Source organism: Sprattus sprattus (genome assembly GCF_963457725.1).
Source record: "Sprattus sprattus genome assembly, chromosome: 4".
Classification (NCBI taxonomy): Eukaryota; Metazoa; Chordata; class Actinopteri; order Clupeiformes; family Clupeidae; genus Sprattus; species Sprattus sprattus.
The window spans coordinates 36,284,562-36,311,892 of record NC_137923.1 but is presented as its reverse complement, the minus strand read 5'-3'; the positions used below and the strand labels follow the sequence as shown (position 1 = coordinate 36,311,892).

The following is a 27,331-nucleotide window of genomic DNA, read 5'->3' as shown; positions in this document are numbered from 1 at the left end:
GCCGAAACATGAATACATAATACATTTAACAGCTCTACGCGTTTTAATTTTGAAAAATATATGCCAGATAGATAACTGAAAACACACCCAAATACAATGTCGTAGTGGTATCTCACAATTAGATTTACTATCCTAAATAAAAATTACAATTCACCAACTTCCGTCTGACGTACTTTACTTCCGACACACAGAAACAGTTCGAATGAATCTTACTGTCTATGGTATGAACTTGTCTATGGCATGAACACTGCAAATTCGCTGACTAAGTTGTTTGAAAACAGCCCGGTGCCCCACAAGGATATATGGAAAGAATAGGTGGGTTATTTTATTTTTAATCTAAAGTTTCAATCTACATTTCTTATAAGAATGACAGGTGTGTCATCCCTGTAGGCATTATCTTTTTAGCTAGCCTGCCTGGTAGCCATTGGCTAACAGAATGTTACATTATTGTTTAAGTTGAGCCAGCCTTAGCTTTAAACATGCCCGTGTGCCGACATGTAGAGAAAGTGCTAATGTTATTTTTTTTTAATAGCTTGGCGCAAGGTGGCAGTACGAAATGAAAACATCATAATGGAAAATTACATCCAGTAAATAACAACATTAAGTGCAACTCTAGCATCTCCTCTGCACTCTTTTCTAAATGAATGTATGGACTGATTACCAACAATTTTTCTTCAGAGTTGCCCCCAGTGGGGCCTGCAGACCTGCCTCTTTCTTTGCTAGAGGTGGGATGCTCTGGGAAATTTGAACTCCTCACACACCCTCTCCCCTCTTACCAGCCTCTTTATCCACTGACCACAGTAAGCTGTTCATTTACTGCAAACTATAACCGAAAGTATCTTGCTCTCATTTCTGTACTGCTCCACATACTATTTACTTCTCATCTGTTCAACATTTGTAATGATTTTTGCAAGAGAGCAAACTGGGATTTATGATAATTCATGAAATCTCTAACATATTGCTCTTTCACCTGCGCCCCCCAGCTGCCCCATGGCCTGCCTCCGTTCAGTGTGGATTTACAGGCAGAGGTGGAGAAGCGTTTCCTCAGTGACCCTGCATGGTTACCCATCCATGACACAGATGCTGCTTTCCATAAGTTTCTCAAGTGCGTGTATATGTTTTTTGACACAGTAGCCTAAATATGGATATGTTGATGGTTTACGTGTGCAATAATACTGTAATATAATGCCAACACCCTGTCTCTCTGTCACACACGGCTATCTCCTGGATGATATTAGACTGACCAAGAGAGGGAAGCATTTGGATTCTCTACTCCACTGTCCCCCTACCCCCCTGCACTCTGGTCTGTCCGTGGTTAGAGATCCAACCACAGGAATGCTTCTGGACTTCACAGAGGTACACATTCTTTTTCACAGTAGAAAATACATTTTCAAACTTATTGGTAAGATTAACTCTGAATTATTGTGTGCAAGATTGTGAAGAAATGTATTAGGCATGAACTTTGTTGAGAGAAGAACATTTTAGATTTAGTACAATTGCTGATTCAAAATAAGGAGCTGAAAAGACATTCTCAGGAATCTAACTACAACTTCCCATTATTTGAAGTTCCGTCATTACATTTCTGTGTGTTTATCTGAGGATGTTGCTGCTCATGCAGGTGCCATTGGAGAACACAGGCCTGTGTGCCAAGAACTCTCTCTCCCTGCAGAGGGCCCCAGGACCCCCCTCAGAGAGCCTGCGAGGGAGCAACACCAACTACCCCTTTATGCCGGGTAGGACTGCAGCACCTCCACACATACTTTCTCTCTTCCCTTGGCCATTGTGTCTGCCTGCTGTTTTTAAACATGTCTCCCATTCTCTCCCTTTTTCTTGTTCATTCGTCCAACCACCCTCCTTCCCATAGCTGGCATGGAGGAGCTGACTCTGGAACAGATAAAGAAGAAGTCGGATCTGGAAGAGAATATTGACTTTGAGAACGGTGGGCCACTGCTCTCTTCAGTTGGAATAATCCTGCATCTACTTCAAGTACATTGTCTTGGGTTTTTGGTTATTCAAATGCTTACCTGCATTAGGACAGTTCAGTTCAGAAAATTGAGGTTTCTCTTACAGCGTCTTTGCCTGAATGACCTTGTTTAGCACATTCCTCTTTTCAGTCCTGCCTGATTTTAAAGACCTTGTTTAGCACATACCTCTCTTCAGTCCTGCCTGATTTTAAAGACCTTGTCTCCTCTTCAGATTTGCTAATAATGCCTCCTGGACTGAAAACGGGAATGGACTTCAGTGCTAAAGGTATTAGCTCATAGCTACTTTATCTACACAGCTCCCCTACACCCCTGAAACTGAGTTGTACTCTCTGACACTTTGATGTCCCTGCTGTATCCGCAGACGGCAAAACAACAACAAAAGGGGAAGTGAACCTGATGTCCCTCTTATCCACTTTTGATGACATCATGGATGCTGCTCCCGATGGAGAGGAGAAAGAGGGGAAACCAGCAAGCGTTGAGACACCAAAACTTCCCAGAACAAATAGTCTGGAAGACCTTGGAATTAAGGAGGTATGACTGGGTAAAATGTTCAATGTTTATTACCTGATACATACTGAGTGAAGTGTGAGGTATAACTCTTGCAAAGCCATTGGGTAGTAAGACTGAAGCCTTATGTCAGTGTTCTTTTATTGGTTCTTGTTCTCAGGGTCCTGTGTCCTCTTCTCATCCTCCTGTCACTGCTGCTGGGAAGAAAGAGGTCAAGGGTGAAGAGGAAGACACAAAGAAGTGGGCCATACCTGTGGATATAACCTCACCTTGCGAGGACTTCTACAAACGTGTCCCTGATCCGGCTTTCAAGGTACCAGTCCTGAATCATGGAATTGGTCCCAAAGGCACACTACATAGTTACACTGGACACTGGAGTTATATATCAAGATCCTGATGTTGTTGATGTGGTTATTTGCCTTTCATAAATTATGTCTAAAGAGGAAGTGCATCATAGAATGTGTTTTTTTTTAGCTGTAAACTAAATTATGACTGAACTGAATCAATGCGGGTGTTTGTTTAACACCTCATCTACTATTTCAAATCATCCTGAACGTTGCAAGGCCGACACTGATGTGTCTCCAGCCATCTGGTACATACTTATGGGCACAACTTTACGTTTATGTCAAATCACCTGACCTTGACAAATAACACCCATTTCCAGTATCTCACCCCATCTCTATGTAAACATACCAGTGTCCCTCTGACGTCCTTGCTTTTCTTCCACAACATAACCTGTTGCATTTCTGCTTTTGCTCAAGTTCAAATGTATTCAGTATACTGACCATGCTCTCTCTGCCTCTTCCCTTTCCTGTTCCTGCAGTGGTCCTTTGAACTGGACCTGTTTCAGAAGCAGGCTGTGCTGAAACTGGAGGCCCATGACTCTGTGTTTGTGGCAGCACACACTTCAGCTGGCAAGACTGTGGTGGCCGAGTACGCTATTGCACTGTCCCAGAAACACATGACTAGGTAAGCATGTATGCATGTGTGTGTGTGTTTACAATTCTGTGGAGATGTATGCATGTGTGTGTGTGTTTACAGTTCTGTGGAGATTTATGCATGTGTGTGTGTGTTGACAGTTCTGTGGAGATGTATGCATGTGTGTGTGTGTTAACAGTTCTGTGGAGATGTATGCATGTGTGTGTTTACAGTTCTGTGGAGATGTATGCATGTCTCTGTGCATGTGTAGTTCATGTGCCAGCACACCTGTGTACATCTACAAGCACATGTGTATAGCGACATTTGTGTGTGTGTGTGTGTGTGTGTGTGTGTGTGTGTGTGTGTGTGTTCGTGTGTGTTCGTGTGTGTGTGTGTATGCACAGTATGCAGTTTATAACACTGCAAAAGGTCTCAGTTTATGTGTATTATTTTGACTTTCCTCTCCTTTCCACAGGACAATTTACACTTCACCCATCAAGGCCCTGTCCAATCAGAAGTTCCGGGACTTTAAGACCACATTTGGAGATGTGGGCCTGCTGACAGGAGATGTGCAGATCAACCCCGAGGCCTCCTGCCTCATCATGACCACGGAGATCCTCAGGTCAGTGTCACATCACGTCACGCCACAGCAGGCATCCATCCATGGGGTTGAGCAGTCATCTGGCAACCAAGGGTTTACCCCCTCCTGGCTACATTTTGAAGAGTCCTTAAGCAAGACAATGAGTGACGGAGCTGTTCGCTCTGTCATGGGCTCAGCTGCATAAAGATCTGTAGTAAATAAAAAGTTTTAAAGCTTCAGAGGCTCGTTCAGTATTACCAGGAAATGTCACAATTATTGAAAGAGAACAGAAATGTGGCACATTTACTTCAGAAATGTTCTGATCCATAGTTCCATTTTGTGTATGCTGTGTGGTGTATGCTGTGTGGTGTATGCTGTGTGGTGTATGCTGTGTGGTGTATGCTGTGTGGATTATGCTGTGTGGTGTATGCTGTGTGGTGTATGCTGTGTAGTGTATTCGTTGTTGTTTATGCTGTGTGGTGTATGCGTTGTTGTTTATGCGTTGTTGTTTATGATATTATGTCTCCCTCAGGTCAATGCTGTACAACGGCTCTGAAGTGATTCGGGACTTGGAGTGGGTGATCTTTGATGAAGTTCATTACATTAATGACGCTGAGGTAAAGCCTTAATCTAAAATAATAAAGGAATCTAAACCAAAAGAATAAAAAAAAAATAGAATACAAATGTATCAAGTTTATAAAACATGCAACAGGATGTCATCCATTTTAATGTCAATTATTGTTCCTCCTCCTCCTCTTCCTCTTTCTCTCACCTGTTCTGTCCTGTGCCCCTCCTCTGTTCTCTCCCTTAGAGAGGAGTGGTGTGGGAGGAGGTCTTGATCATGTTGCCGGAGCACGTTAGCATTATCCTGCTTAGTGCCACTGTGCCCAACGCATTGGAGTTCAGTGAGTGGATCGGGTAAGTCACTGTAATGTGCTGTTCACTACCCCAATGAGAGTTCAGTGAGTGGATTGGGTAAGTCACTGTAATGTGCTGTTCACTACCCCAATGAGAGTTCAGTGAGTGGATCGGGTAAGTCACTGTAATGTGCTGTTCACTACCCCAATGAGAGTTCAGTGACTGGGTCGGGTAAGTCACTGTAATGTGCTGTTCACTACCCGAATGAGAGTTCAGTGAGTGGATCGGGTAAGTCACTGTAATGTGCTGTTCACTACCCCAATGAGATCAGATCTAAAAGTGCCAGCACAAAGAGCCCCCATCAAGCATTCTCAGAAATGTTTTGGACAGAGTCCCTTCATACAGTCATGGACAAAAATGTTGGCACCCCTGCACTTCTGTCAGATAATGCACCACTACTCCCAGAAAAGTGTTGCAATTACAAATGCTTTTGTATTCATATGTTTATTTACTTAGTTTGCATTGGAAAAACACAAAAAATCTGAGAAATAATGCCAAATCTGACTTTATTCCTCATAAAACTCAAAAAAGGGCCGGACAAAATTATTGGCACCCTTTCAAAATTATAATAAATAATTGTATTTTAAGCATGGAATGCTCCTTTAATCTTTATTTAAACTCACCTGTGGCAAGCCACAGATGCTGGTAATATATAAATCACATTTGCAACCAGTTAAAATGGAGCAAAGTTGACTCAACCTTTGTGTTGTGTGTCTGTGTATACCGCACTGAGCATGGAGAAAAGAAAGAAGAGCAAAGAATTGTCTGAGGATTTGAGAACCAAAATTGTAGACAAGCATGGACAATCTCAAGGTCCATCTCCAGAGATCTTAATGTTCCTGTGTCCACTGTGCGCAGTGTCATCAACAAGTTTACAGCCCATGGCATTGTCACTAACCTCCCTGGATGTGGAAGGAAGAGAAACATTTATGACCGAATGCAACAAAAGATTGTTTGAATGGTGGATAAATAACCTAGAACAACTTCCGAATAAATTCAAGACAAAGGGTACAACGGTGTCAGCTCGCACTATCCGTCGCCTTTTGAATGAAATGGGATGCTATGGTAGGAGACCCAGAGGACCCCACTGCTAAGACAGAGACATAAAAAAGCCAGAATGGAGTTTGACAACTTTCTTGGGGAAGCCAAAATCTTTCTGGGAGAACGTCCTGTGGATAGATGAGACCAAAGTAGAGCTCTTTGGTAAAGCAGTTTACAGGCAACGAAATGAGGCCTTAAAAAAAAGAACACGGCCCCTACAGGCTAATATGGTGGAGCTGGACCGATGTTTTGGGGTTGCTTTGCTGCTTCTGGAACCTGATGCCTTGACTGTGTGCATGGCATCAGGAAATCTGAGGACTACCAAATAATTTTTGGGCGCAATGTAGGGCCCACTGTCAGAAAGCTGGGTCTCCGTCAGAGGACATGGGTCTTCCAGCATGACAATGACCCATAGCACACTTCAAAACGACCCAGAAATGGTTAAGACAAAACACTGGAGAGTTCTGAAGTGTCCGAGATGAGTCCAGATCTTAATCCCATAGCACAACTGGGGCATGATCTCAAATCAGTAGTTGGGAGAAGGCACCCTTCAAATGTGAGAGACTTGGAGTAGTTTGCAAAAGAAGAGTGGTCCAAAATTCCAGTAGAGAGGTGTAAGACACCTCATTAATGGTTATAGGAAGCTATAGATTTCAGATATTTGTATTTCTTTATTTTTAAGGGTGTTCTACCCATTATAAAGTTGAGGGTGCCAATAATTTTGTCCGGCCCTTTTTTGAGTTTTATGTGGAATAAAGTCAGATTTGGCATTATTTCTCAGATTTTTTGTGTTTTTCCAATGCAAACTAAGTAAATAAACATGTGAATAGAAAAGCATTTGTAATTGCAACACTTTTCTGGGAGTAGTGGTGCATTATCTGACAGAAGTGCAGGGGTGCCAACATTTTTGTCCATGACTGTATGTGAAATCCTTAAAAGAGAGCATTAAAGCTTGTTTATGATTGTAATATGAAAACTTTTTATTCTGACTTATTCCTTCTACACATCAAAATCTACAAATATTAAACTTGGATCACTTCCAAAATAAAGGCACCAAAGCATGAAAAAGAGAGACAACTAGTTCTGTACATTCAGAGGCACATACAAGAACATTGGTCAAGTGGAGATGATATAAAACTCAAGGTGGACAGCCAGATTAATAATAAAGATATGGACAGATGATGTGGAGATCAATTTAACCAAGAGCTGACTAGACCTTTATACTAAACTGGGCAATATATATTTAATATATTTTCAACTAGAATGGCACTCAGTAGAGTGCAGACCTCTGCCAAGGGGCAAATGCCATATCTCGCAACGTTAGCAACTAAATTTCGTGCAGTCATCCGGTTAGTCAATTTGCTCCAAAATGTAACGCTTTTTTCCTTGGCCCATGTCAGACCTTTCCACCAAGTTTCATGAAAATCGGGCCAGTAATGTTTGCGTAATACTGCTAACAAACAAACCAACCAACAAACAAACAAACGGACCTGGGTAAAAACAACCTCCTTGGTGGAGGTAAATATGATGAGTTTGTTCTATTTACTCACTCATCATGTCTAGGAACGCAAATTTTGTATAGATGCTATACAATGTGCAGATAATATGATGTGATTTCCTCAGTCCTAAAGTCCACTTTCCTGTGACCTTCCCTCCCTAGACGCATGAAGAAGAGGCACATCTATGTCATCAGCACCCTGAAGAGGCCCGTTCCCTTGGAGCACTACCTCTACACAGGAAACAGCACCAAGACTCAGAAAGAGCTCTTCCTCTTGATAGATGCTGCTGGAAACTTCCTCACTAAAGGGTACACTTGTCTAAACCCACACTGAACTATTATGGCTTAGGAATACAGATACCAGGACAAATTGACTGTTTGATGGGCGAACATATTCTATATACTTATCAGCAGAGTCACGTAGGATGCCATGCCATTGAATCCTTCTGGTATAGACACAGAGTAAGTGACGCTGGTGTTCTCCTGACTCCTGAATTTGTGTTGAAGGTATTATGCAGCCGTGGATGCCAAAAAAGAGCGCACAAGCAAACACGCCCAGTCCTTCGGCACCAAGAACACATCTCAGAACACCACATCCAACCAGGTCACGCCATTCTCCATCTCTTGCTTCCTCATCCCTCCTGAACAGTAGAATCAGAGTTTTATAGGAGTTTCAGAGCTGGCTTGATTCCCTGTGGCTTTTGATTTTACTTTATTTATTTCAATGTATCTGTATGTAATTGTGGGTTTGTGTTTTAATGTGACTTGATGGTTAGAAGTGAGGCAAAATCCTCACAGTTGAAAGCATCCCAACATCATGATTATAACTCACCTTATTTTGCGAGTGATAGTTGTTGTTGACTCATTGTCCAGTCTTTGGTCTCCTCCGTGCCCTTCCCTCTTCTCTCTCACAGGACAAGTCCGTGTGGCTCACACTGCTCAACTTCCTCTCTCAGCGGCAGCAGACTCCGGTGGTGGCCTTCACATTCTCACGGACACGCTGTGATGAAAACGCCCGCTCTCTGGGCACGCTGGACCTGACCAGCGCCCCTGAGAAGAGTGAGATCCACTCCTTCTTCCAGAAGAGCCTGAGTCGTCTGAGGGGGGGCGACCGCCAGCTCCCACAGGTATGAAGCAGTGGGGGGGGGGGAGAAGGAGCATGGTTTTTTATCTCTGTTTTTCTGACCCAAAGCCACTACTTTCAAATGTTTACTAAAATAAGGTATTTAAATGAAAATATAATTGATTGCTTACGGATGAGTCTTGAAATGGACCAGGAATGTTAATTGTGGAGGTTTAGGGTCTCCTTTTGTTTGAGTCTGGATCTGTTTAAGTCTAGTCTGAAATGTGTGTTGCCCTTTAAGATCCTACTGATGAGGGACCTGCTGAAGAAGGGCATTGGTGTGCACCACAGCGGCATCCTGCCCATCCTCAAGGAGGTCATAGAGATGCTCTTCTCACGGGGACTCGTAAAGGTGGGCCATTGGTTCATCTCTTCTCATCATGTTTAATGATTTATAATGTATGTTATATAATGTCAATCAAATCAATGTTATAATGTATCTAATCAACACACAAACACATTCACACGCACACAAACCCATCCACACACACCACACACACACACACACACACTCCACACACCACACACACACACACACTCACACACACACACACACACACACCACACACTCTCACACACACAACAAACACACACCACACACACACGCACACACACACACACACACACACACACACACACACAGGTTCTGTTTGCTACAGAGACCTTTGCCATGGGGGTGAATATGCCAGCCAGGACCGTGGTGTTTGACTCCATTCGCAAACATGATGGCACCGGTTTTAGAAATCTGCTGCCTGGTAAGAGACTTACAAACACAAATCATACAAATCAGGAGAGCCTATAAGTGATGTACAGAGAGATGGATGAACAGAGCCAAAGATGCTTCTAAAAACACACAGGTAGGTAAATAAACAGAAACGTTGGGGTTGGCTGTGTCTGTGTCTATGTGGCTGCTCAACTCCTGTTGTGGTACCACCTCAGCTGCATGCTTTTGTTGACATTATGAAATGGAACACTTGAAATCAAATGATTCATAAACACACAATAGTCACCCTTTGAAATGCTAAAAGTGGCTCTTGGTAGACGCTGGTTATGGGAATGGCAAGGTGTGTGCTGAAGGGCCAGGTGTTTTCCCAATGATGAATGATGTGTGTCGAGTGTGTCTGTCATGGAACCATGTTTGTTTCCAGCTGTCTCAGATTCACACACACACACAAAGGCTCAGTGAGACAGACGAAACAGGGGCCTTTGATGGCTTTCTGATGCAATCAAGGATCCATGGAATTAGATTTCCTGTCTGTCATTGTGCGTTAGTGAGGTTTGTGTTTGTGTGTGCCCTCACTCTAAACCACTGCATATTCCTCTGAATCTGAACTATTGAATTTGTGTGCATTTGTGTATGAGTGTGTGTTCACATGGATACAGACACCCTTTTTACCCATTTGTCTGTGTGTGGTTATGTGTGTGTGTGTGTGTGTGTGTGTGTGTGTGTGTGTGTGTGTGTGTGTGTCTGTACCTCTATGTGTGCTGCTTTTGAGTGTGTTAACTATTGTCTGTCTCTGACTGCAGGTGAGTATATTCAGATGGCCGGTCGTGCAGGCAGGAGAGGCCTGGACGCCACAGGCACCGTCATCATCCTGTGTAAGACTGGTGTCCACGACATGGGAGACCTGCACGTCATGATGCTGGTGAGGTCACAGTGTTCAGTCATACTCACTGTTTCTAATATGAGCCATGAACACACTTAGAATTGTTAATTATTTTTAGTGTGAGCATCAGTAGAATCAAAAATGTATCAATAAATCCTAATCTTTTCTATTCTTGGCACACCTGTCAGATCTGACTGTCTTGTTTCATGTTAGTGTTGATCACATTTACCTAAGCGTTACATGGATGGTTAAGATCTAATTTATTTTGAGATTTAAACCTATTCACTCTCGTGTAGATTCATCCTTATATTGTTAATATGGAACTCCTTTGCAAAGTCCACCTTATCTAAGTTACATTGACAGTTGGATGAACAGAGTAGTATTACTAGGACATCAGGAGCTGACATTTTGGGAGCTCACTCTCAGTCCAGTGGGTCGTGATGAGAGTCAGAGGGCTGATGCGTGTGTGGTCTCCTGCTTCAGTCTCAGTGGGGTGTGATGAGAGTCATAGAGCTGATGTGTGTGTGTGTGTGTGTGTGTGTGTGTGTGTGTGTGTGTGTGTGTGTGTGTGTGGTCTCCTGCCTCCCCAGGGTAAGCCCACCGTGCTGCAGTCTCAGTTCCGCCTGACGTACACCATGATCCTGAACCTGCTGCGTGTGGAGGCGCTCAGGGTCACGGACATGATGAGGCGCAGCTTCTCCGAGAGCCACAGGGACACGCAGGTACACAGCCTACAATCCCCACAATCCCCCTCACATGGCAGGGGTGGGAGGTGGAGGGGTGGAAGTGTTAGGATGCCATGTCATCCTCCATATGTTTCCCTCTCCTTCTCTCTCTCTCCCTCTCTCTCTCTCTCTCTCTCTCTCTCGCTGTCTCCTTTCCTCTCTCTCGCTCTCTCTCTCTCTCTCTCTCTCTCCTATTCTCCCTCTCTCTCTCTCTCTCTTCCTCTCTCTCCCATCTGCTTTCTCTGGCTACTTTTGTCTGTCCCTTTCTCCTTCTCAGGCTCAAGAGAAGAGGATCTCTCAGCTGAAAGAAACTCTCTCAACTCTCCCTCCTATGGATGTGGAGGGTCAGCTGTCTGACCTGCTTTCCTACTACCACACTATCAACGAGCTTCGCATTACCAGTCAGGCTCTGCAGGTACACACATACACACACACACACACACACACACACACACACACACACACACACACACACACACACACACCCAACATTGTAGGAGTCTCACAAACTCCCCCCATCCCACCGCCCCACACAGACATCAGCAAAGAGCCGCAAACACACACATGCTCTCCTATCATTCCATTTATATAACAGTACATTTAGTCATTGAAATTCAGTCATTTAGCAGACGTTTTTATCCGAAGCGTCGTATATAAGAGAGAACAATCAAGCTACCAGCAATAGAGACCTAGTGTAACAATTAATACTACTTTACAGAAGAATTTTAAAAAGTGCAGGAATGTAACTACTGTAAGTGTGAGTTATGTACAAGTTAGAGGAGATAGCATTAGAGGAAAGATAAGGAGAGGGAGAGGAAGGGAGAGGAAGTACAAGTTAGGAGAGGAAGTGCTCTCTGAAGAATTGGGTCCTCAAGAGTTTCTTAAGGACGCCCCTGCTCTGGTAGTGCTAGGCAGCTCGTTCCACCAATGTGAGTGAGAATAGTCTAGATTGCCCTACTTGCACAGACGGCAGTGCTAAACGACACTCATTAGACGAACGTAGCATCTGGGGGGTAACATTTGCCCTTGCCAAAGCATTAAAGTAAGTAGGAGCAGAACCAGCAAGCACTCTGTAGGCAAGCATAATTGACTTGAACTTAATGCGAGCAGCTACAGGCAGCCAGTGGAGCTCAATCACTAGCAGGGTGACGTGTGCCCTCTTCGATTGCTTGAACACCAGACGCGCCTCCGCGTTCTGGACCATCATTAGTGGTTTCACCACACATGCCAGCAGGCCCGTTAGGAGGGTGTTGCAGTCCTCAAGGCGGGAAATCACCAAGGTTTGTACCAGCAGCTGGGTGGCATATTGAGTTAGGTACGACCTGATTTTGTGGATTTTAAATAGCACGAAGCGGCCCGACAGGGAGACAGAGGCAATGTGATCTGTGAATGTTAGTTGGTCATCGATAATGACAACTTCATTTCTTGCTGCTTTAGAAGGAGCTAAGGGACAGGAGATACAGAGTCAATTTTGATATCGATGTTGCGGTGTATGGCCTGTGGGGCTGGTAAGACCCACAGTTCTGTTTTAGCCAGATTAGGTTGAAGATGGTGATCCTTCATCCATGTGGATAAACCAGAGAGACAATCTGAGATCCGCGCCGAGACTGGTGTGGGAAAGACAGATACAGTTGCAGTATCATGCAACCGCAGACACACCACTGCAGAAATCCACATCCCCTGTTGTCTCAAGGCATTTTAAATAAACTCAAGGACCACCTTTATACTTATGCATACTGACGCACCATGCACGTGTTAACACCCCACACACACACACACACACACACACACACACACACACTCACGCACACACACACACACACATGCATATTGCATAATGTTATGTGTTAAGTTCATGCATCACTTCAGTTGTCCCATGGTCATATACATCTCCATTAAAGATCACACAAGATGTTTTCTTTCTGTCATTTGCAGGAGGCAGTGATGGACTCTGTGTCTGGCCTGAAAGCTCTCTCTGTAGGACGGGTTGTCGTCGTCAGCAACTCCCTGCACCTCAACGCCCTCGGCGTCATCCTTCAAGTGAGAACACACAAAGACCTACATTCATCATACGCATGTATCATCCCCCTCTCTTTTCCAGAGTCTCTCATCCTCTCCTAGGCGCCTGTGACAGGTGTTTAGTGATGCTATCTCTCTCATCCTTCCTGTGCGTCTCTGTGTCAGGTGTTTAGTGATGCTATCTCTCTCATCCTTCCATGTGCGTCTGTGTGTCAGGTGTTTAGTGATGCTATCTCTCTCATCCTTCCATGTGTGTCTGTGTGTCAGGTGTTTAGTGATGCTATCTCTCTCATCCTTCCATGTGCGTCTGTGTGTCAGGTGTTTAGTGATGCCATCTCTCTCATCCTTCCTGTGCGTCTCTGTGTCAGGTGTTTATTGATGCCATCTCTCTCATCCTTCCTGTGCGTCTCTGTGTCAGGTGTTTAGTGATGCCATCTCTCTCATCCTTCCTGTGCGTCTCTGTGTCAGGTGTTTAGTGATGCTATCTCTCTCATCCTTCCTGTGCGTCTCTGTGTCAGGTGTTTAGTGATGCTATCTCTCTCATCCTTCCATGTGTGTCTGTGTGTCAGGTGTTTAGTGATGCTATCTCTCTCATCCTTCCATGTGCGTCTCTGTGTCAGGTGTTTAGTGATGCTATCTCTCTCATCCTTCCATGTGCGTCTGTGTGTCAGGTGTTTAGTGATGCTATCTCTCTCATCCTTCCATGTGTGTCTGTGTGTCAGGTGTTTAGTGATACTATCTCTCTCATCCTTCCATGTGCGTCTGTGTGTCAGGTGTTTAGTGATGCCATCTCTCTCATCCTTCCTGTGCGTCTCTGTGTCAGGTGTTTAGTGATGCCATCTCTCTCATCCTTCCTGTGCGTCTCTGTGTCAGGTGTTTAGTGATGCTATCTCTCTCATCCTTCCTGTGCGTCTCTGTGTCAGGTGTTTAGTGATGCTATCTCTCTCATCCTTCCTGTGCGTCTCTGTGTCAGGTGTTTAGTGATGATATCTCTCTCATCCTTCCTGTGCGTCTGTGTGTCAGGTGTTTAGTGATGCTATCTCTCTCATCCTTCCATGTGTGTCTGTGTGTCAGGTGTTTAGTGATGCTATCTCTCTCATCCTTCCATGTGCGTCTGTGTGTCAGGTGTTTAGTGATGCCATCTCTCTCATCCTTCCTGTGCGTCTCTGTGTCAGGTGTTTAGTGATGCTATCTCTCTCATCCTTCCTGTGCGTCTCTGTGTCAGGTGTTTAGTGATGCTGTTAGGGTCTCTCTCTCATCCTTCCATGTGTGTCTGTGTGTCAGGTGTTTAGTGATGCTATCTCTCTCATCCTTCCTGTGCGTCTCTGTGTCAGGTGTTTAGTGATGCTATCTCTCTCATCCTTCCTGTGCGTCTCTGTGTCAGGTGTTTAGGGATGCTGTTAGGGACTCTCTCTCATCCTTCCCTGTGCGTCTGTGTGTCAGGTGTTTAGTGATGCTATCTCTCTCATCCTTCCCTGTGCGTCTCTGTCAGGTGTTTAGTGATGCTATCAGGGTCTCTCTCTCATCCTTCCCTGTGCGTCTCTGTGTCAGGTGTTTAGTGATGCTGTCAGGGTCTCATCCTTCCCTGTTTGTCTCTCTGTGGCAGGTGTCTAATTCTGTAGTCAATCGCACCTTCACACACACACACCCACACACACACCAGTGGCGGCTGGTGGTTTTTAAAGTGAGGTAGGAAGACCTGTGCGCCTGGTTGCCATTGGCCTGCTTATTCTGTTGGTGGCATAAGTATGTGAGATACAAGTTGTTTCAGGGTGTTTTTGTCACCTACAGTACTACAAAATAGCAGGCAGGGATACAATTGATACAAAGCCACCAGTGTGGCACCATTGTACTTAAAAAGCTGGTGGGCTGCATGTCTTTGTACTAGACAAGGCCAGAAGGAAAGGATGCAAAGCCAATAAGTCAAATCAGGCCTACTCTTGATTTGAAAAACTAAATTCTAAATGTTGGGCCTACCATTTGGCCTATTTTCCCCCCTTAATTACTAAAGCTATTAAGGTTATTATTTGACTAATTTTATTTTCAGCTGAAATAGTTTAAAAAAAATTAAGACACAAGACCAAAAGTGATGCCATTTAAAATGCATCATGCTCTGAATCATTCACTAACATCCTTCCCACAACATTAAACAACAAGTAACAAAGCCAACAAGTTAGAGAACATTATTTCAGAACTATTAACATTAACATCAGATTATGCCAGATTATTACAGCTATCACTCAAAGTAGCCTATGAGGCCAATGCCCAAATTACAAGTAGGCTAATTACAATAGATACGAAACACATCGCGTTCTGAAACATTCATTAACAATTTCCATTCAGAATTTCAGCTGAACGTGAACAGTCAGACTAACAATAGGCGTATGAACGATTTAAACAAAACAGTGCAGCCGATTGTTTTTTTATGGTACCAGTGAGCTATAAGTATTTCGCCTACCAGTTAGCATTATACGGCAGCGGTTTTACCATTGGGTTTAGTGACTTGGATTTTTGGATCAGGTTTCCCTGTTGTTTTGATACTAACCTCCTCTCTGTAGATCAATGAATGAAACGGTTTGTTCAATAAAACATGAACAATATCTTCGTTCTCCATTGCACGTCCTCTTTATTTGCAATCTTTCTACAACAATTTTTAAGGGTGACATGTTATCGATATCCTTCTGCAGAATGGTTGAAGAGGGAAACTTCTTCGGTATTAATGTCGAATCCCCTCCCTCCAACGCCAAATCCGTTGTTTATTGGTTAAGCGATGTTGGCGCAGACTCAGACACTAGGGAGGTCTTTCCTCCCCTGGGCAATGTAAGTGAATGAGCCCCAAGAACCGCCAGTATCAGAGACAGATTCCATTGATTTCAATGGGAGCCAAAGGGAGGACGTCCTCCGTGCAGTAATTTCTTGTTACGATAGGGGGTGCTAATGTTATTTTAACTCAGGGAAACAAATTATAATATGCATAGTATTAAATACTGATATCAAACTGCATTTTTAAAGGAGTTTAGTCAGTTCAATTTCAAAAATACATTCTCAAAAGTTTGGGGAGGTTCTTCCTCCGTTTCCTCAATTGAAGAACCTCCTCTGACACACACACACACACACACACACACACTCTTACAGAGAGGTCTCTCTCATCCTTCCCTGTGCGTCTGGGTGTCAGGTGTCTAATGATGCTGTCAATCGCACCTTCACATACACACACACACACACACACACACACACACACACACACACACACACACACACACACACACACACAGAGGTCTCTCTCATCCTTCCTGTGCGTCTCTGTGTCAGGTGTCTAATGATGCAGTCAATCGCACCTTCACAACCCTCATCATCTGTGAGAAAGGCAACGAGGAGCCTACAGGAGACGCCCAGAACACCAGCGCCCTGCCTCACCTCTACAACACAGCTCTTTTCACTCCTGAGGGTCAGCTACACACACTCTCCACACACACACACACACACACACACACACACACACACACACACTCGCACACGCGCACACGCACACGCACACGCACACGCACTCACACGCAGACAGACACACACACACACACACACACACACACACACACACCAGGCAGAACAGCAGCATGACTCACCTCTACAATACCCCACCCAGCACCCTCTCTCAATACCACATTTCAGTGCCCTCTTGTATATCCCCACATGCAAGTGCACATGCCATGAACACCCACCTGTTGGACACACAGAGCAGCAGCGCATCAGACCCATGCACATAGAACAGACCCATGCACACAGAACAGACCCATGCACGCAGAACAGACCCATGCACACAGAACAGACCCATGCACACAGAACAGACCCATGCACACAGAACAGACCCATGCACACCAGCACACCTAGAGTGCACAGCTGTCCAGAGCTGCAGCCCCCTAACCCTGTATGACCTTGCACCAAACTTCACAATGGGCTTGTTTGTTGTCTCCAGGCCCCTGCAGTCACACGGTGCAGAAGCTGAAGTCACAGGACATCTTAGGCATAACAGTCAAGGCCCTCAAGGTGATTCCAGAGCGGATCATTGACAACTACAGCAAAAGACAGCAGCCACGCTTCAGGTGTGTTTTCTGGTTTATGTAGTCTTATGTGTGTTTGTGTGTTTGGAAATGGGTATTATGTAGTTTCTGGTTTATGTAGTCTTATGTGTGTTTGTGTGTTTGGAAATGGGTATTAAACACAGATGCACCGGTCTGAATTGGGCAATTTATAGCAACATATTTGGAATGTTGTGATCAATTCTAATCGAATAACAATAACATTACCAAGCAAGCTCCTTTTGCCCTTGAGTCACAGCTCAGACTTAGAATCAGATTTAAGCACCACACAGACAAGGATTTAGGTTCTGCTTGTTGGTCCGCTCTCAAGCAATTTACAGATTAAAAACAAACAATATATAGGCAATATAAATAAAATCTATAGGTCATGTAGATACATTTCACATGTGGGTGTTGCAGTGCAAACAATAGAAGGTATTTTGTGGGGTAATGTAATGGTGGTGGAGTATTTATACAGGATGCATGCTAAAGATAATTGATGACGGTGTAATAAACCAATCTGAAAATGGATCAAGACTAGCATAACAACATCAGATAGCCTGTTTTATGCATGTTGTGATGTGATGGCAGTTTTGTATTTAGTTCTTAGGCATATCAAAGCATTTAAATTGAAGTTTGAACACGTTTTGTGTTTCAAAAATGTTGATTTGAAGTGTTTTTTGTTGTTGTGATCATGTTCATGTGTGAGTTACTGAACCTGCCCCCTTTATCCACACACCTAGAATGGACCCTCCTGGCCAGGCTATATCCACAGCAACACAAGAGCTCCTGCGATTGGCTGAGGCCAACCCAGATGGTATGGCGACCTTCGACCCTGTCAATGACCTGCACCTGAAGAGTGTGGAGGTGGTGGAGGGGGTGATGAGGCAGCGGGTGCTACGGGACTGCCTCAAAGACTTCAAGTGCATCCATTCACCCACCTTTTCAGAACAGGTCTGTTCCACACTTCTTTTCCTCGACCACACCTCCTCTTCTCATAGACCACACCTCCTATTATAATGTAATAGACCACACCTCCTCTTCTCATAGACCACACCTCCCCTTCTCATAGACCACACCCCTTACCATAGACCACACACCCCATCTTCGCATTGACCACGCCCACTTATCCCAGACCACACATCCTCTTTTCCAAGGCCGCACCCTCTTCTCCTAGACCACACCTCATCTTCTCATAGACCACACACTTCCTTCTCATAGACCACACCTACTCTTTTCATAGACCACACCTCATTTTCTCATAGACCACAACCACTCCTCCTCTTCTCTCCATTGCTCCTACTCCTTCTCTTCTCCTCTCTTCTCTTCTGCTGCTCTCCTCTTCTCCAAACGGGTCAGCTGTCCTCTTTATGCATATTCATTGCTTCATTGAATTAATTGATGTGATGTCATTTTGATCTAGATTCGCTGTATAAATGAATAATTCTGAATATATTAGTATTGTACTGAATGAAACAATATGATGTTATTCTATTGAAGGATATGATGAAGGCTGTGTTGATGGCTCTGTTGTGGAGGACGAGCTGGCAGACCTAAAGCCATACACAGATTCCCCTGGCAACTGGCACAGCTGGCATTGTACACACAGCAGCTACAACACAGGAAGCGGGAGATGCCAAATAGCCATCTCATTAGAGCTCATTATCACCACACAAACACACACACACACTGACACACACACACACGAACACGGACATGGGCACATCCTATCTCTCTGTAACCATTGCCATGCCAACTGAGAGGCAAGATTATTATGCCTGACTGTTTGTATGCCCACAGTGTTGCATTGAATGCTGAAAATAGGATTGAGATTTAGATTCAGGAATTGCAATATGCCTGTCTCTCTCTTTCTTCTCATCACTGTTTAGTTTCTGTGTTTTTCTCATCTAGCCACACATCTTCCATGCAATCTCAAATGCTTCCTTATTTATTTTGTCTTTCTTTCTTTCTCTCTCTCTCTCTTCCTCTCTGTTAGTTTGCTCGTGTCCAGGAGAGAATGCGGGTTCAGGAAGAGATGGATAAACTTCTCTTCCTCGTGTCTGATCAGTCTCTCTCCCTCCTGCCAGAGTACCACCAGAGGATTAAGGTTTGTTTCATGTCATCTGTTTGGACACCAAAGATCCATACTAGAAATACGCCAGCATTTATCCCCTTTAAAATAAGGTTAAACCAGACGGCATCTGAGCACCATGTGCCACAACACTGCTCCTTCATCGGGACACTTTTCTGTTGTGCTGAGATGCAACGTCACCAGAGTTGAGCTTTAGGTCCGCCATACTAGTTAGATCATGATGCAACGTCACCAGAGTTGAGCTTCAGGTCCGCCATACTAGTTAGATCATGATGCAACGTCACCAGAGTTGAGCTTTAGGTCCGCCATACTAGTTAGATCATGATGCAACGTCACCAGAGTTGAGCTCCAGGTCCCCCATACTAGTTAGATCATGATGCAACGTCACCAGGGTTGAGCTTTAGGTCCGCCATACTAGTTAGATCATTGTAACGGCAGACTCGTTAGGGTACCATTACATAATATGGGACACAACACAAAGTAGTTCAAATGTAATAAGAATAATTTATTTGTACCAAAATCAATAATGAATCAAAATAGGGGTATGAAAAGGTAACGTTCAATGTCAATGCATGAATGGATGAATGAAAGCATCAGTTTGTTAGGAAATTAATAAGAGAGTGAGAGCTAAAGCAAATAGAAAGGGGGATAGATTGAGAAAGGAGTCAAAGTGCCCGTGTGAGAGAAGATATCAAAATAGTGCCTACAAGAACCGAAAAGTGCCTAATGAGAGACAGAGAGAAATAATAATAAAGCACTTAGGCTCAGGTTCTGCCTCTGCCCGTGCACTGGCAGGGCTGAAGCCTGAAGGGGGCACACGTGGGCATCACAATCATGATACAACGTCACCAGGGTTGAGCTTTAGGTCCGCCATACTAGTTAGATCATGATGCAACGTCACCCGTGTTTGGCTTTAGGTCCGCCATACTTGTTAGACCCTGAGCCTGTCTTTTTTTCGTAAAGTTTGGAGTCAGCATAGGCCGACTGCATGTTGGGTTGACAGTCTTTTAGTAGATGTCATGTTTGTATATGTCAATGAAATGAATGAATGCTTATGTGATAAACTACTTTATATGGTTCTGCTTACTTTATGTCACGCAGCAGTAACTGACCTCATGCATGACCAGTGATCTCTGAAGTCTTGTCTGGGTGGACAGCTACTGTTCAATATAAAATTAATTATTATTATTATTAGAACATTGGAGGCGTTGTGTCTTACCTGAAGTCTCGTCTGGGTGGACAGCCACTATTAGAACATTGGAGGCGTTCTGTCTTACGTGATGGCCACTGACTGTAAATGGGTGGTGGTAATGCTGATGATCGAGATGATTATTGTGACCAACTGTGGCTGTGTTCTTCATGATTGTGACCCACTGTGGCTGTGTTCTGTCAGGCTCTTCATGATTGTGACCCACTGTGGCTGTGTTCTGTCAGGCTCTTCATGATTGTGACCCACTGTGGTTGTGTTCTATTAGTTCTTCATGATTGTGACCCACTGTGGTTGTGTTCTATTAGTTCTTCATGATTGTGACCCACTGTGGCTGTGTTCGGTCAGGCTCTTCATGATTGTGACCCACTGTGGCTGTGTTTGGACAGGCTCTTCATTATTGTGACCCACTGTGGCTGTGTTCTAACAGGTTCTTCATCAGTGTGACCCACTGTGTCTGTGTTCTATCAGGTTCTTCATGAGCCACTGTGTTCTGTGTTCTACCAGGTTCTTCAGACACTGCAGTACATCGACGCGAGCGGGGCGGTGCAACTGAAGGGGCGTGTGGCCTGTCAGATCTCCAGCCATGAGCTGCTTCTCACGGAGCTGCTGTTTGAGAACACACTCAGCCCTCTCGCCCCCGAGGAGAGCGCCGCCCTGCTCTCCTGTCTGATCTTCACACAGAAGACCCAGGTGGAGCCCCACATCACCACTACACTTCAGGAGGTATGATGTGTGTCTGTGTCTGTGTCTGTGTCTGTGTCTGTGTGTCTGTGTGTCTGTGTGTCTGTGTGTCTGTGTGTCTGTGTGTCTGTGTGTCTGTGTGTGTGTGTGTGTGTGTGTGTCTCTGTCTGTCTGAGAGACACACAGAGAGAATGTGTTGCCTGTAGATTTACATCCAAGGTTTTTTTGGCCTGCGGGTCCTGGAGAGCCAGGATTATAGTGATTTTGCATGAACAGTAGTTGTCTGTGGAGTAAGCATATCTGTGTGTGTGTGTGTGTGTGTGTGTGTGTGTGTGTGTGTGTGTGTGTGTGTGTGTGTGTGTCTTTCTGTGTCTGTGTGGTATGCTGTATGTCTTTATGAGGGTGGTATGCTGTGTGTGTCTGTGTGGTGTGTGTGTGTGTGTGTGTGTTTCTGTGTCTGTGTGGTATGCTGTGTGGATGTGATGAATTTCATGAACAATCATTTGGTATCATGGCCTATTGGTGTTGTGATATTCAGGTGTGTGTGTGTGTGTGTGACTGTCTGTCTGTCTCTCTGCGTGTGTGTGGAGATGATGACCCTGTTGTTGTACTCCCAGTCCCTGTGCTGTCTGCTGCCAAGTGCCCAAGCATTAGTAATGTTGAAACACTGCTTCCATCATTTATATGATTACCTAAGATTCACCAAATATTTTAAAGGGAATTCAGTCCTCATCCTGGTGTGTGCATGGGTTCTATATTTATTCAATGATCACATGATCAAATGCCCCAGTAAGATCAGCAGTTGGGGCAAATCTCCACCTTGTATGTGTGTTTGTGTGTTTGTGTGTGTGTGTGTTTACTGTGTGTCCTGTAGGCTGTGACTCACTTCTGTCTGAGCTATATAACTATATGAGTTTTTCCTCTACACACACACACACACACACACACACACACACACGCTCACAATCGTCCACCCGCTGGCAAGGACACTTAACCCGCTGCTTGAGCCACAGACAGCACCATGATGAACCACAGACAGCTCCACAGACAGCACCACAGACAGCACCATGATGAGCCACAGACAGCACCACAGACAGCACCATGATGAGCCGCAGACAGCACCACAGACAGCACCACAGACAGCACCACAGACAGCACCATGATGAGCCACAGACAGCACCACAGACAGCACCATGAACCACAGACAGCACCATGATGAGCCACAGCCAGCGCCACAGATAGCGCCACAGACAGCACCACAGACAACACCACAGACAGCACCACAGATAGCACCATGATGATCCACAGACAGCACCACAGACAGCACCATGAACCACAGACAGCACCATGCCACAGTGTTTTGCCTAGTAGCGTGCTGCTGAGTGTGTTACCGTGCAGCCCTCAAACAGGGAACTGCTCTATCGAGGTTGTAAATTAGTGATGAACTCCACGTGTGTGTGTGTGTGTGTGTGTGTGTGTGTGTGTGTGTGTGTGTGTGTGTGTGTGTGTGTGTGTGTGTGAGACAAATCCTGAGTGAGAGAGCATGTACCTTGGCAGTGTCTTAAAGCTTGAACACAGAAGGTTGGCTGTTCACAGGTATTCCAACAGTAACTTGACTTGGATTCTCTTTGTGTGGGGGTATGGGAGTGAGATATGAGACAGGGCTTGCTGTACAGAGGTTGAAAAAAGGTGTATGTGTTTGTGTTTGTTTGTGTGTGTTTGTATGTTTAGTGATGACTGAATAATATACCCATGGGATTCTCCTCTCCCTCAACTTTTTCAATGGTTTTCTCTCTGTCTCTCACTCTTCCTCACCAGGGCATTAAGCAAGTGCTGTGTGTCGCTCAGAAAATTGGTGACCTGCAGAGGGATTGTGGGATTGCTCAGTCCGCTGAGGATTTCGTGTCTCAGTTCAAATTCGGCCTGACTGAGGTGGTGTACTGCTGGGCCAGAGGCATGGTGAGTCAGGACTGTCTTTCATCCATGACTTTCTGCACTGCCGCCATTAACTGTGTCTTGTCCTAGCATTTATGGCAGAATCTGATGCAACAGCCTTAAAGTGTTTATCAGTGTGTTTGGTATAGTTCTGTGCCTGTGTAAATATCAGTATTAAGTGTTGTACCTTAAAGTGTTGATCAGTGTGTTTGGTATAGTTCTGTGCCTGTGTTAATATCTATATTTAGTGTGTGTTTGGTATAGTTCTGTGCCTGTGTTAATATCTATATTTAGTGTGTGTTTGGTATAGTTCCGTGCCTGTGTTAATATCTATATTTAGTGTGTGTTTGGTATAGTTCCGTGCCTGTGTTAATATCTATATTTAGTGTGTGTTTGGTATAGTTCCGTGCCTGTGTTAATATCTATATTTAGTGTGTGTTTGGTATAGTTCCGTGCCTGTGTTAATATCTATATTTAGTGTGTGTTTGGTATAGTTCTGTGCCTGTGTTAATATCTATATTTAGTGTGTGTTTGGTATAGTTCTGTGCCTGTGTTAATATCTATATTTAGTGTGTGTTTGGTATAGTTCTGTGCCTGTGATAATATCTATATTTAGTGTGTGTTTGGTATAGTTCTGTGCCTGTGTTAAGGCCTTAATACACTTCTGGATCCTTCTCTGTCCTCGAAATGGATGGGCGGGCGGACGGATTCAGACGGATTTGAACGTACTTATAGACCTTTTACACTTCTACAACGGCTGTGGGTGCTGAAAGTAATTCACCACCAGACCATTGGGTGGGGTAACGGCTTTTAGTCGAAACCGGCGCTGCTCTTTCACGTCTTTGTTAGAATTCATTGCTTGTTTTTCTCCCTCCTCCCATCTGCCACTGGTCTGACAAGCAGCTTTGGACCAGTGCAGCAGGTGTGATCACATGAGTCTTGGACATATACTGTATAGACATTTTGACTAGTCATCGGCTATAGTTCATCATTGCCTGCGGGGCGAGTCTGGCCAAACATTTAGAAATTATACTCGCTCGGATGGGGCTGGGACACATCAGCGATCAGGCATTGAACATTCTATATTTAAAATATCTTAATAAGTAGTGAATTCAATGTGCCTGCTTCACATTAAGCAGAAGTTCGTTTATTGACACATCTAAGGACTGCCACAGCGCTTTGAAACAACGTGTTGATAGGTTACATTTTTCAAAGGTGCAGATAAAAGGCGAGATCATCGCCAGGTGTAGGCCTACTTTCTAACTCCGTGGTTATCTCCTTTTCCCTTCTGTCTGCGGTTGATGAGTAAATGAATGGCAACTTGATTTGGCCCGAGGATTTATTCTCCATACTGTGCACAGAGTTCAACGTTACAGTAACATAACTATGCTCCGGTCGCTATATCTGATCTATCAGTGTGCATCACCATTCTCCTTCTCTCTCTCTCTCTCCCTCGCACACTTACCCAGTAACCAACGTGTTGCTCCATTATACATTATAGGAGCCGCACCATTATTCAATACTGTTTTAACATTAGATGGTGGACCGGGATGAAAATGTTATTGCAAAAGTCCTCATTCAATGTGGGGAATGACAGAAAAAGTCTGAGAACCACTGACATACACAGTGAACGATGGCAACCGAGAGAGGAAGACGGATGATGGAGTTGTTGATCATTGATCATTTGGGTTGTATAAATGTTCATATTTCCTCACTTCTTCCGACGGGACCCGACGTGCAGGGCTGGGTTTGGACAAATATTTAGAAATCATACTCGGGCTCAGCCTTCAGCGCAATAAGGCATTGAACATTCCATATTTAAAATTTCTCAATAAGAAGTGAATTCAACCTGTCTGCTCCACATAATGCAGAAGTTGGTTTATTGACACATCTTATAATGACGGCCACAGCGCTTTAAAACGACGTTTTACATTATTCAAAGGTGAAAGATTAAAGGCAAGAGAATCGCCAGGTGTACCTTCTCATTATGTGTGTGTGTTGTCAGTGTTTGTAATACAATGGTGTTGGCTGTAAGTTAACTCCACTTCACGTTAATCTTAGCGTTTTTGACAAAATAAATCACAATTTGGATAACAGCCTTCTTCCTGTGTGCGGGAGTTTGTTTATGCCTGGGTGTGACAACTCGATTACAGGCAGAAAATTGGTATAATGGAAGGAGTTAAAAATAAACATCATCTGGAGAGTAAAACAATACAAAACGAGGAAATCTACTGTATGGACAATATCTAGTCAATGCTGGTGTACAGTCATGGCCAAAAGTTTTGAGAATGACACAAATATGCATTTTCACAAAGTTTGCTGCTTCAGTGTCTTTAGATATTTTTGTCAGATGTTACTATGGAAGACTAGCCTGACGATGTCATACTCATGATTCTAGTCAGAATATGAGTCTGATACCGGACCTTTGCAATGTGATCATGGGGCGTGTTTCAACGAACCAGGAAAGAAAATGCCTATTCGCTGAATTGGATACCTAGGTCCTAGAACCAATCAGAGCAACATAGTAGCCTATTACCATCTGATAGATTAAACTTTTACCTGATCCCTTGGAAGGACGGCAAAAACATCTTTTCAATGACAAATGCCTTAATCGCGTTTCTCTGTTCCTCTTTCAAAATGAATGCACTGTCAATGTCTGTTGAGATATGCCTGCTCACGTTAATTAATTAGCATTAAGGCTACAAGCTACAGTTTATTTCGATGGGTTTTTTGTGTACACGTTAGCAATGATATAACAATAATGGTCTAGAGAACTTTAGTTAAGACAAACAATACTCTGTAACATTCGTGTTGCACATGCACAACTAACCGAGTCAATGTAGACATTAAAAAGTCGTGTAGATAGCTTAATTCACATAAAATATTCCCCACTAAGCACCCGAGACGCGGCCATCTTGGTCGGAGTTCGAATCTACCGGTTAATTCAACTCAAGCGTTGGTATCTGTCCATCAACGTATAAAGCCCGCCCTGCCAATTTGATTGGTCCGGTTTGATCCTACCGATGAAACTCTCTCCCAATTAACCCAGAGCCAGACCAAATCTCCCTGACAAAAATGTTTGTGGGCGGGGTTTGGGCTGGTATCCAGGCTAATGGAAGACTGAATAATTATAATTACAAACACTTAATAAGTGTCACTGGCTTTTATTGGCAATTACATGAAGTAAATGCAAAAAGTCAATATGTGCAGTTTTGACCCTTCTTTTTCAAGACCTCTGCAATCCGCCCTGGCATGCTGTCAATTAACTTCTGGGCCACATCCTGACTGATGGCGGCCCATTCTTGCATAATCAATGCTTGGAGTTGGTCAGAAATCGTTTTTTTTGTTTGTCCAGCCGCCTCTTGAGGATTGACCACAAGTTCTCAATGGGATTAAGGTCTGGGGAGTTTCCTGGCCAATGGACCCAAAATATCAATGTTTTGTTCCCCGAGCCACTTAGTTATCACTTTTGCCTTATGGCAAGGTGCTCCATCATGCTGGGAAAGGCATTGTTTATCACCAAACTGTTCCTGGATGGTTGGGAGAAGTTGCTCTCGGAGGATTCGTCGTCAGGCTCCTGCTGGGATCGGGCACTACTCCGGAAATTGGGTAATAATGTCGTTAGTGGACCATTCACAGCCAAGGGGGTATCCGTCTCTATCCGAAAAGTTAGAAAAATCAGGAGGTGCACGTTCGTGTCCGTCCAGCTGTCCGAGGGGCTCGAATGGGCGTTCCACCTGGGGGAAGGTGTTGCCAAGGCGTGCCAAGGCGTGCACGACTGTAAATCCCGCTTTAATATCAGTATTTAGTGTCGTACCTTAAAGTGTTTGTCAGTGTGTCTTAATGTTTGTGAGGATCTCATGCATGTCTTAATGTTTGTGTGGATCTGCTGCACGTCTTAATGTTTGTGTGGATGTCCTGCAGCCCTTTGCAGAGATCGCCCAGCTGACTGACGTGCAGGAGGGCACAGTGGTGCGGTGCATCCAGCGGCTGGACGAGGTGCTGAAGGAGGTGCGGCAGGCGGCCAGGATTGTGGGAGACTCGGTGCTGGGGAGCAAGATGGAGAGGGCTTCACTCGCCATACGCAGGGACATCGTCTTCACAGCCTCTTTGTACACTCACTGAGACTGGGGGACACTTGTGTGTGAGAGTGTGAGTGTGAGGCGGAGAGAGAGAAGAGGAGAACCTGTCTGGCCATCTGAAGGGGACCTTACCCTCATTGCTCTTCTCTAAACACTGAGGAACAAATTCAAAGACCAGTTTGTGTGGTTGTGTCCGTAAGACGTTTTCACATGTGATGTTGCTGTGTGTGAGAGAGCGGGAGTGTTTAGAGCACACAGCTGGGTCTAACCAACTTCAGTGGAACACTCCATACATTGTGATTTACTGTAATAAAATGTACAGTACTAAAATGAA

General features: G+C 44.4%; 1 protein-coding gene across 1 annotated transcript; it reads left to right on the top strand.

The window, feature by feature from the left end:
• Positions 1 to 196: 196 nt before the first annotated feature.
• Positions 197 to 27,307, top strand: skic2 (SKI2 subunit of superkiller complex). Its single transcript, XM_080837720.1, has 29 exons — positions 197 to 315; positions 679 to 800; positions 984 to 1,105; positions 1,239 to 1,356; positions 1,619 to 1,733; positions 1,865 to 1,939; positions 2,197 to 2,250; positions 2,347 to 2,516; positions 2,653 to 2,805; positions 3,316 to 3,461; positions 3,886 to 4,032; positions 4,523 to 4,607; positions 4,802 to 4,908; positions 7,610 to 7,756; positions 7,955 to 8,051; positions 8,362 to 8,574; positions 8,812 to 8,922; positions 9,214 to 9,325; positions 10,098 to 10,216; positions 10,768 to 10,899; positions 11,180 to 11,317; positions 12,838 to 12,942; positions 16,234 to 16,369; positions 16,895 to 17,021; positions 17,741 to 17,951; positions 18,994 to 19,104; positions 20,804 to 21,022; positions 22,799 to 22,939; positions 26,840 to 27,307. Exons 1-29 carry the CDS (start codon positions 303 to 305, stop codon positions 27,038 to 27,040), a joined length of 3,747 nt encoding a protein of 1,248 aa, XP_080693846.1. The 5' UTR covers positions 197 to 302; the 3' UTR covers positions 27,041 to 27,307.
• The last annotated feature ends 24 nt before the right edge of the window (positions 27,308 to 27,331 follow it).

Bases quoted from the DNA above. Each gene is read 5' to 3' on its own strand.
- skic2 (XM_080837720.1), top strand. The intron at 1,357-1,618 runs GTACACATTCTT...CTGCTCATGCAG, and splicing joins TGCTTCTGGACTTCACAGAG to GTGCCATTGGAGAACACAGG. The intron at 8,575-8,811 runs GTATGAAGCAGT...TTGCCCTTTAAG, and splicing joins GCGACCGCCAGCTCCCACAG to ATCCTACTGATGAGGGACCT.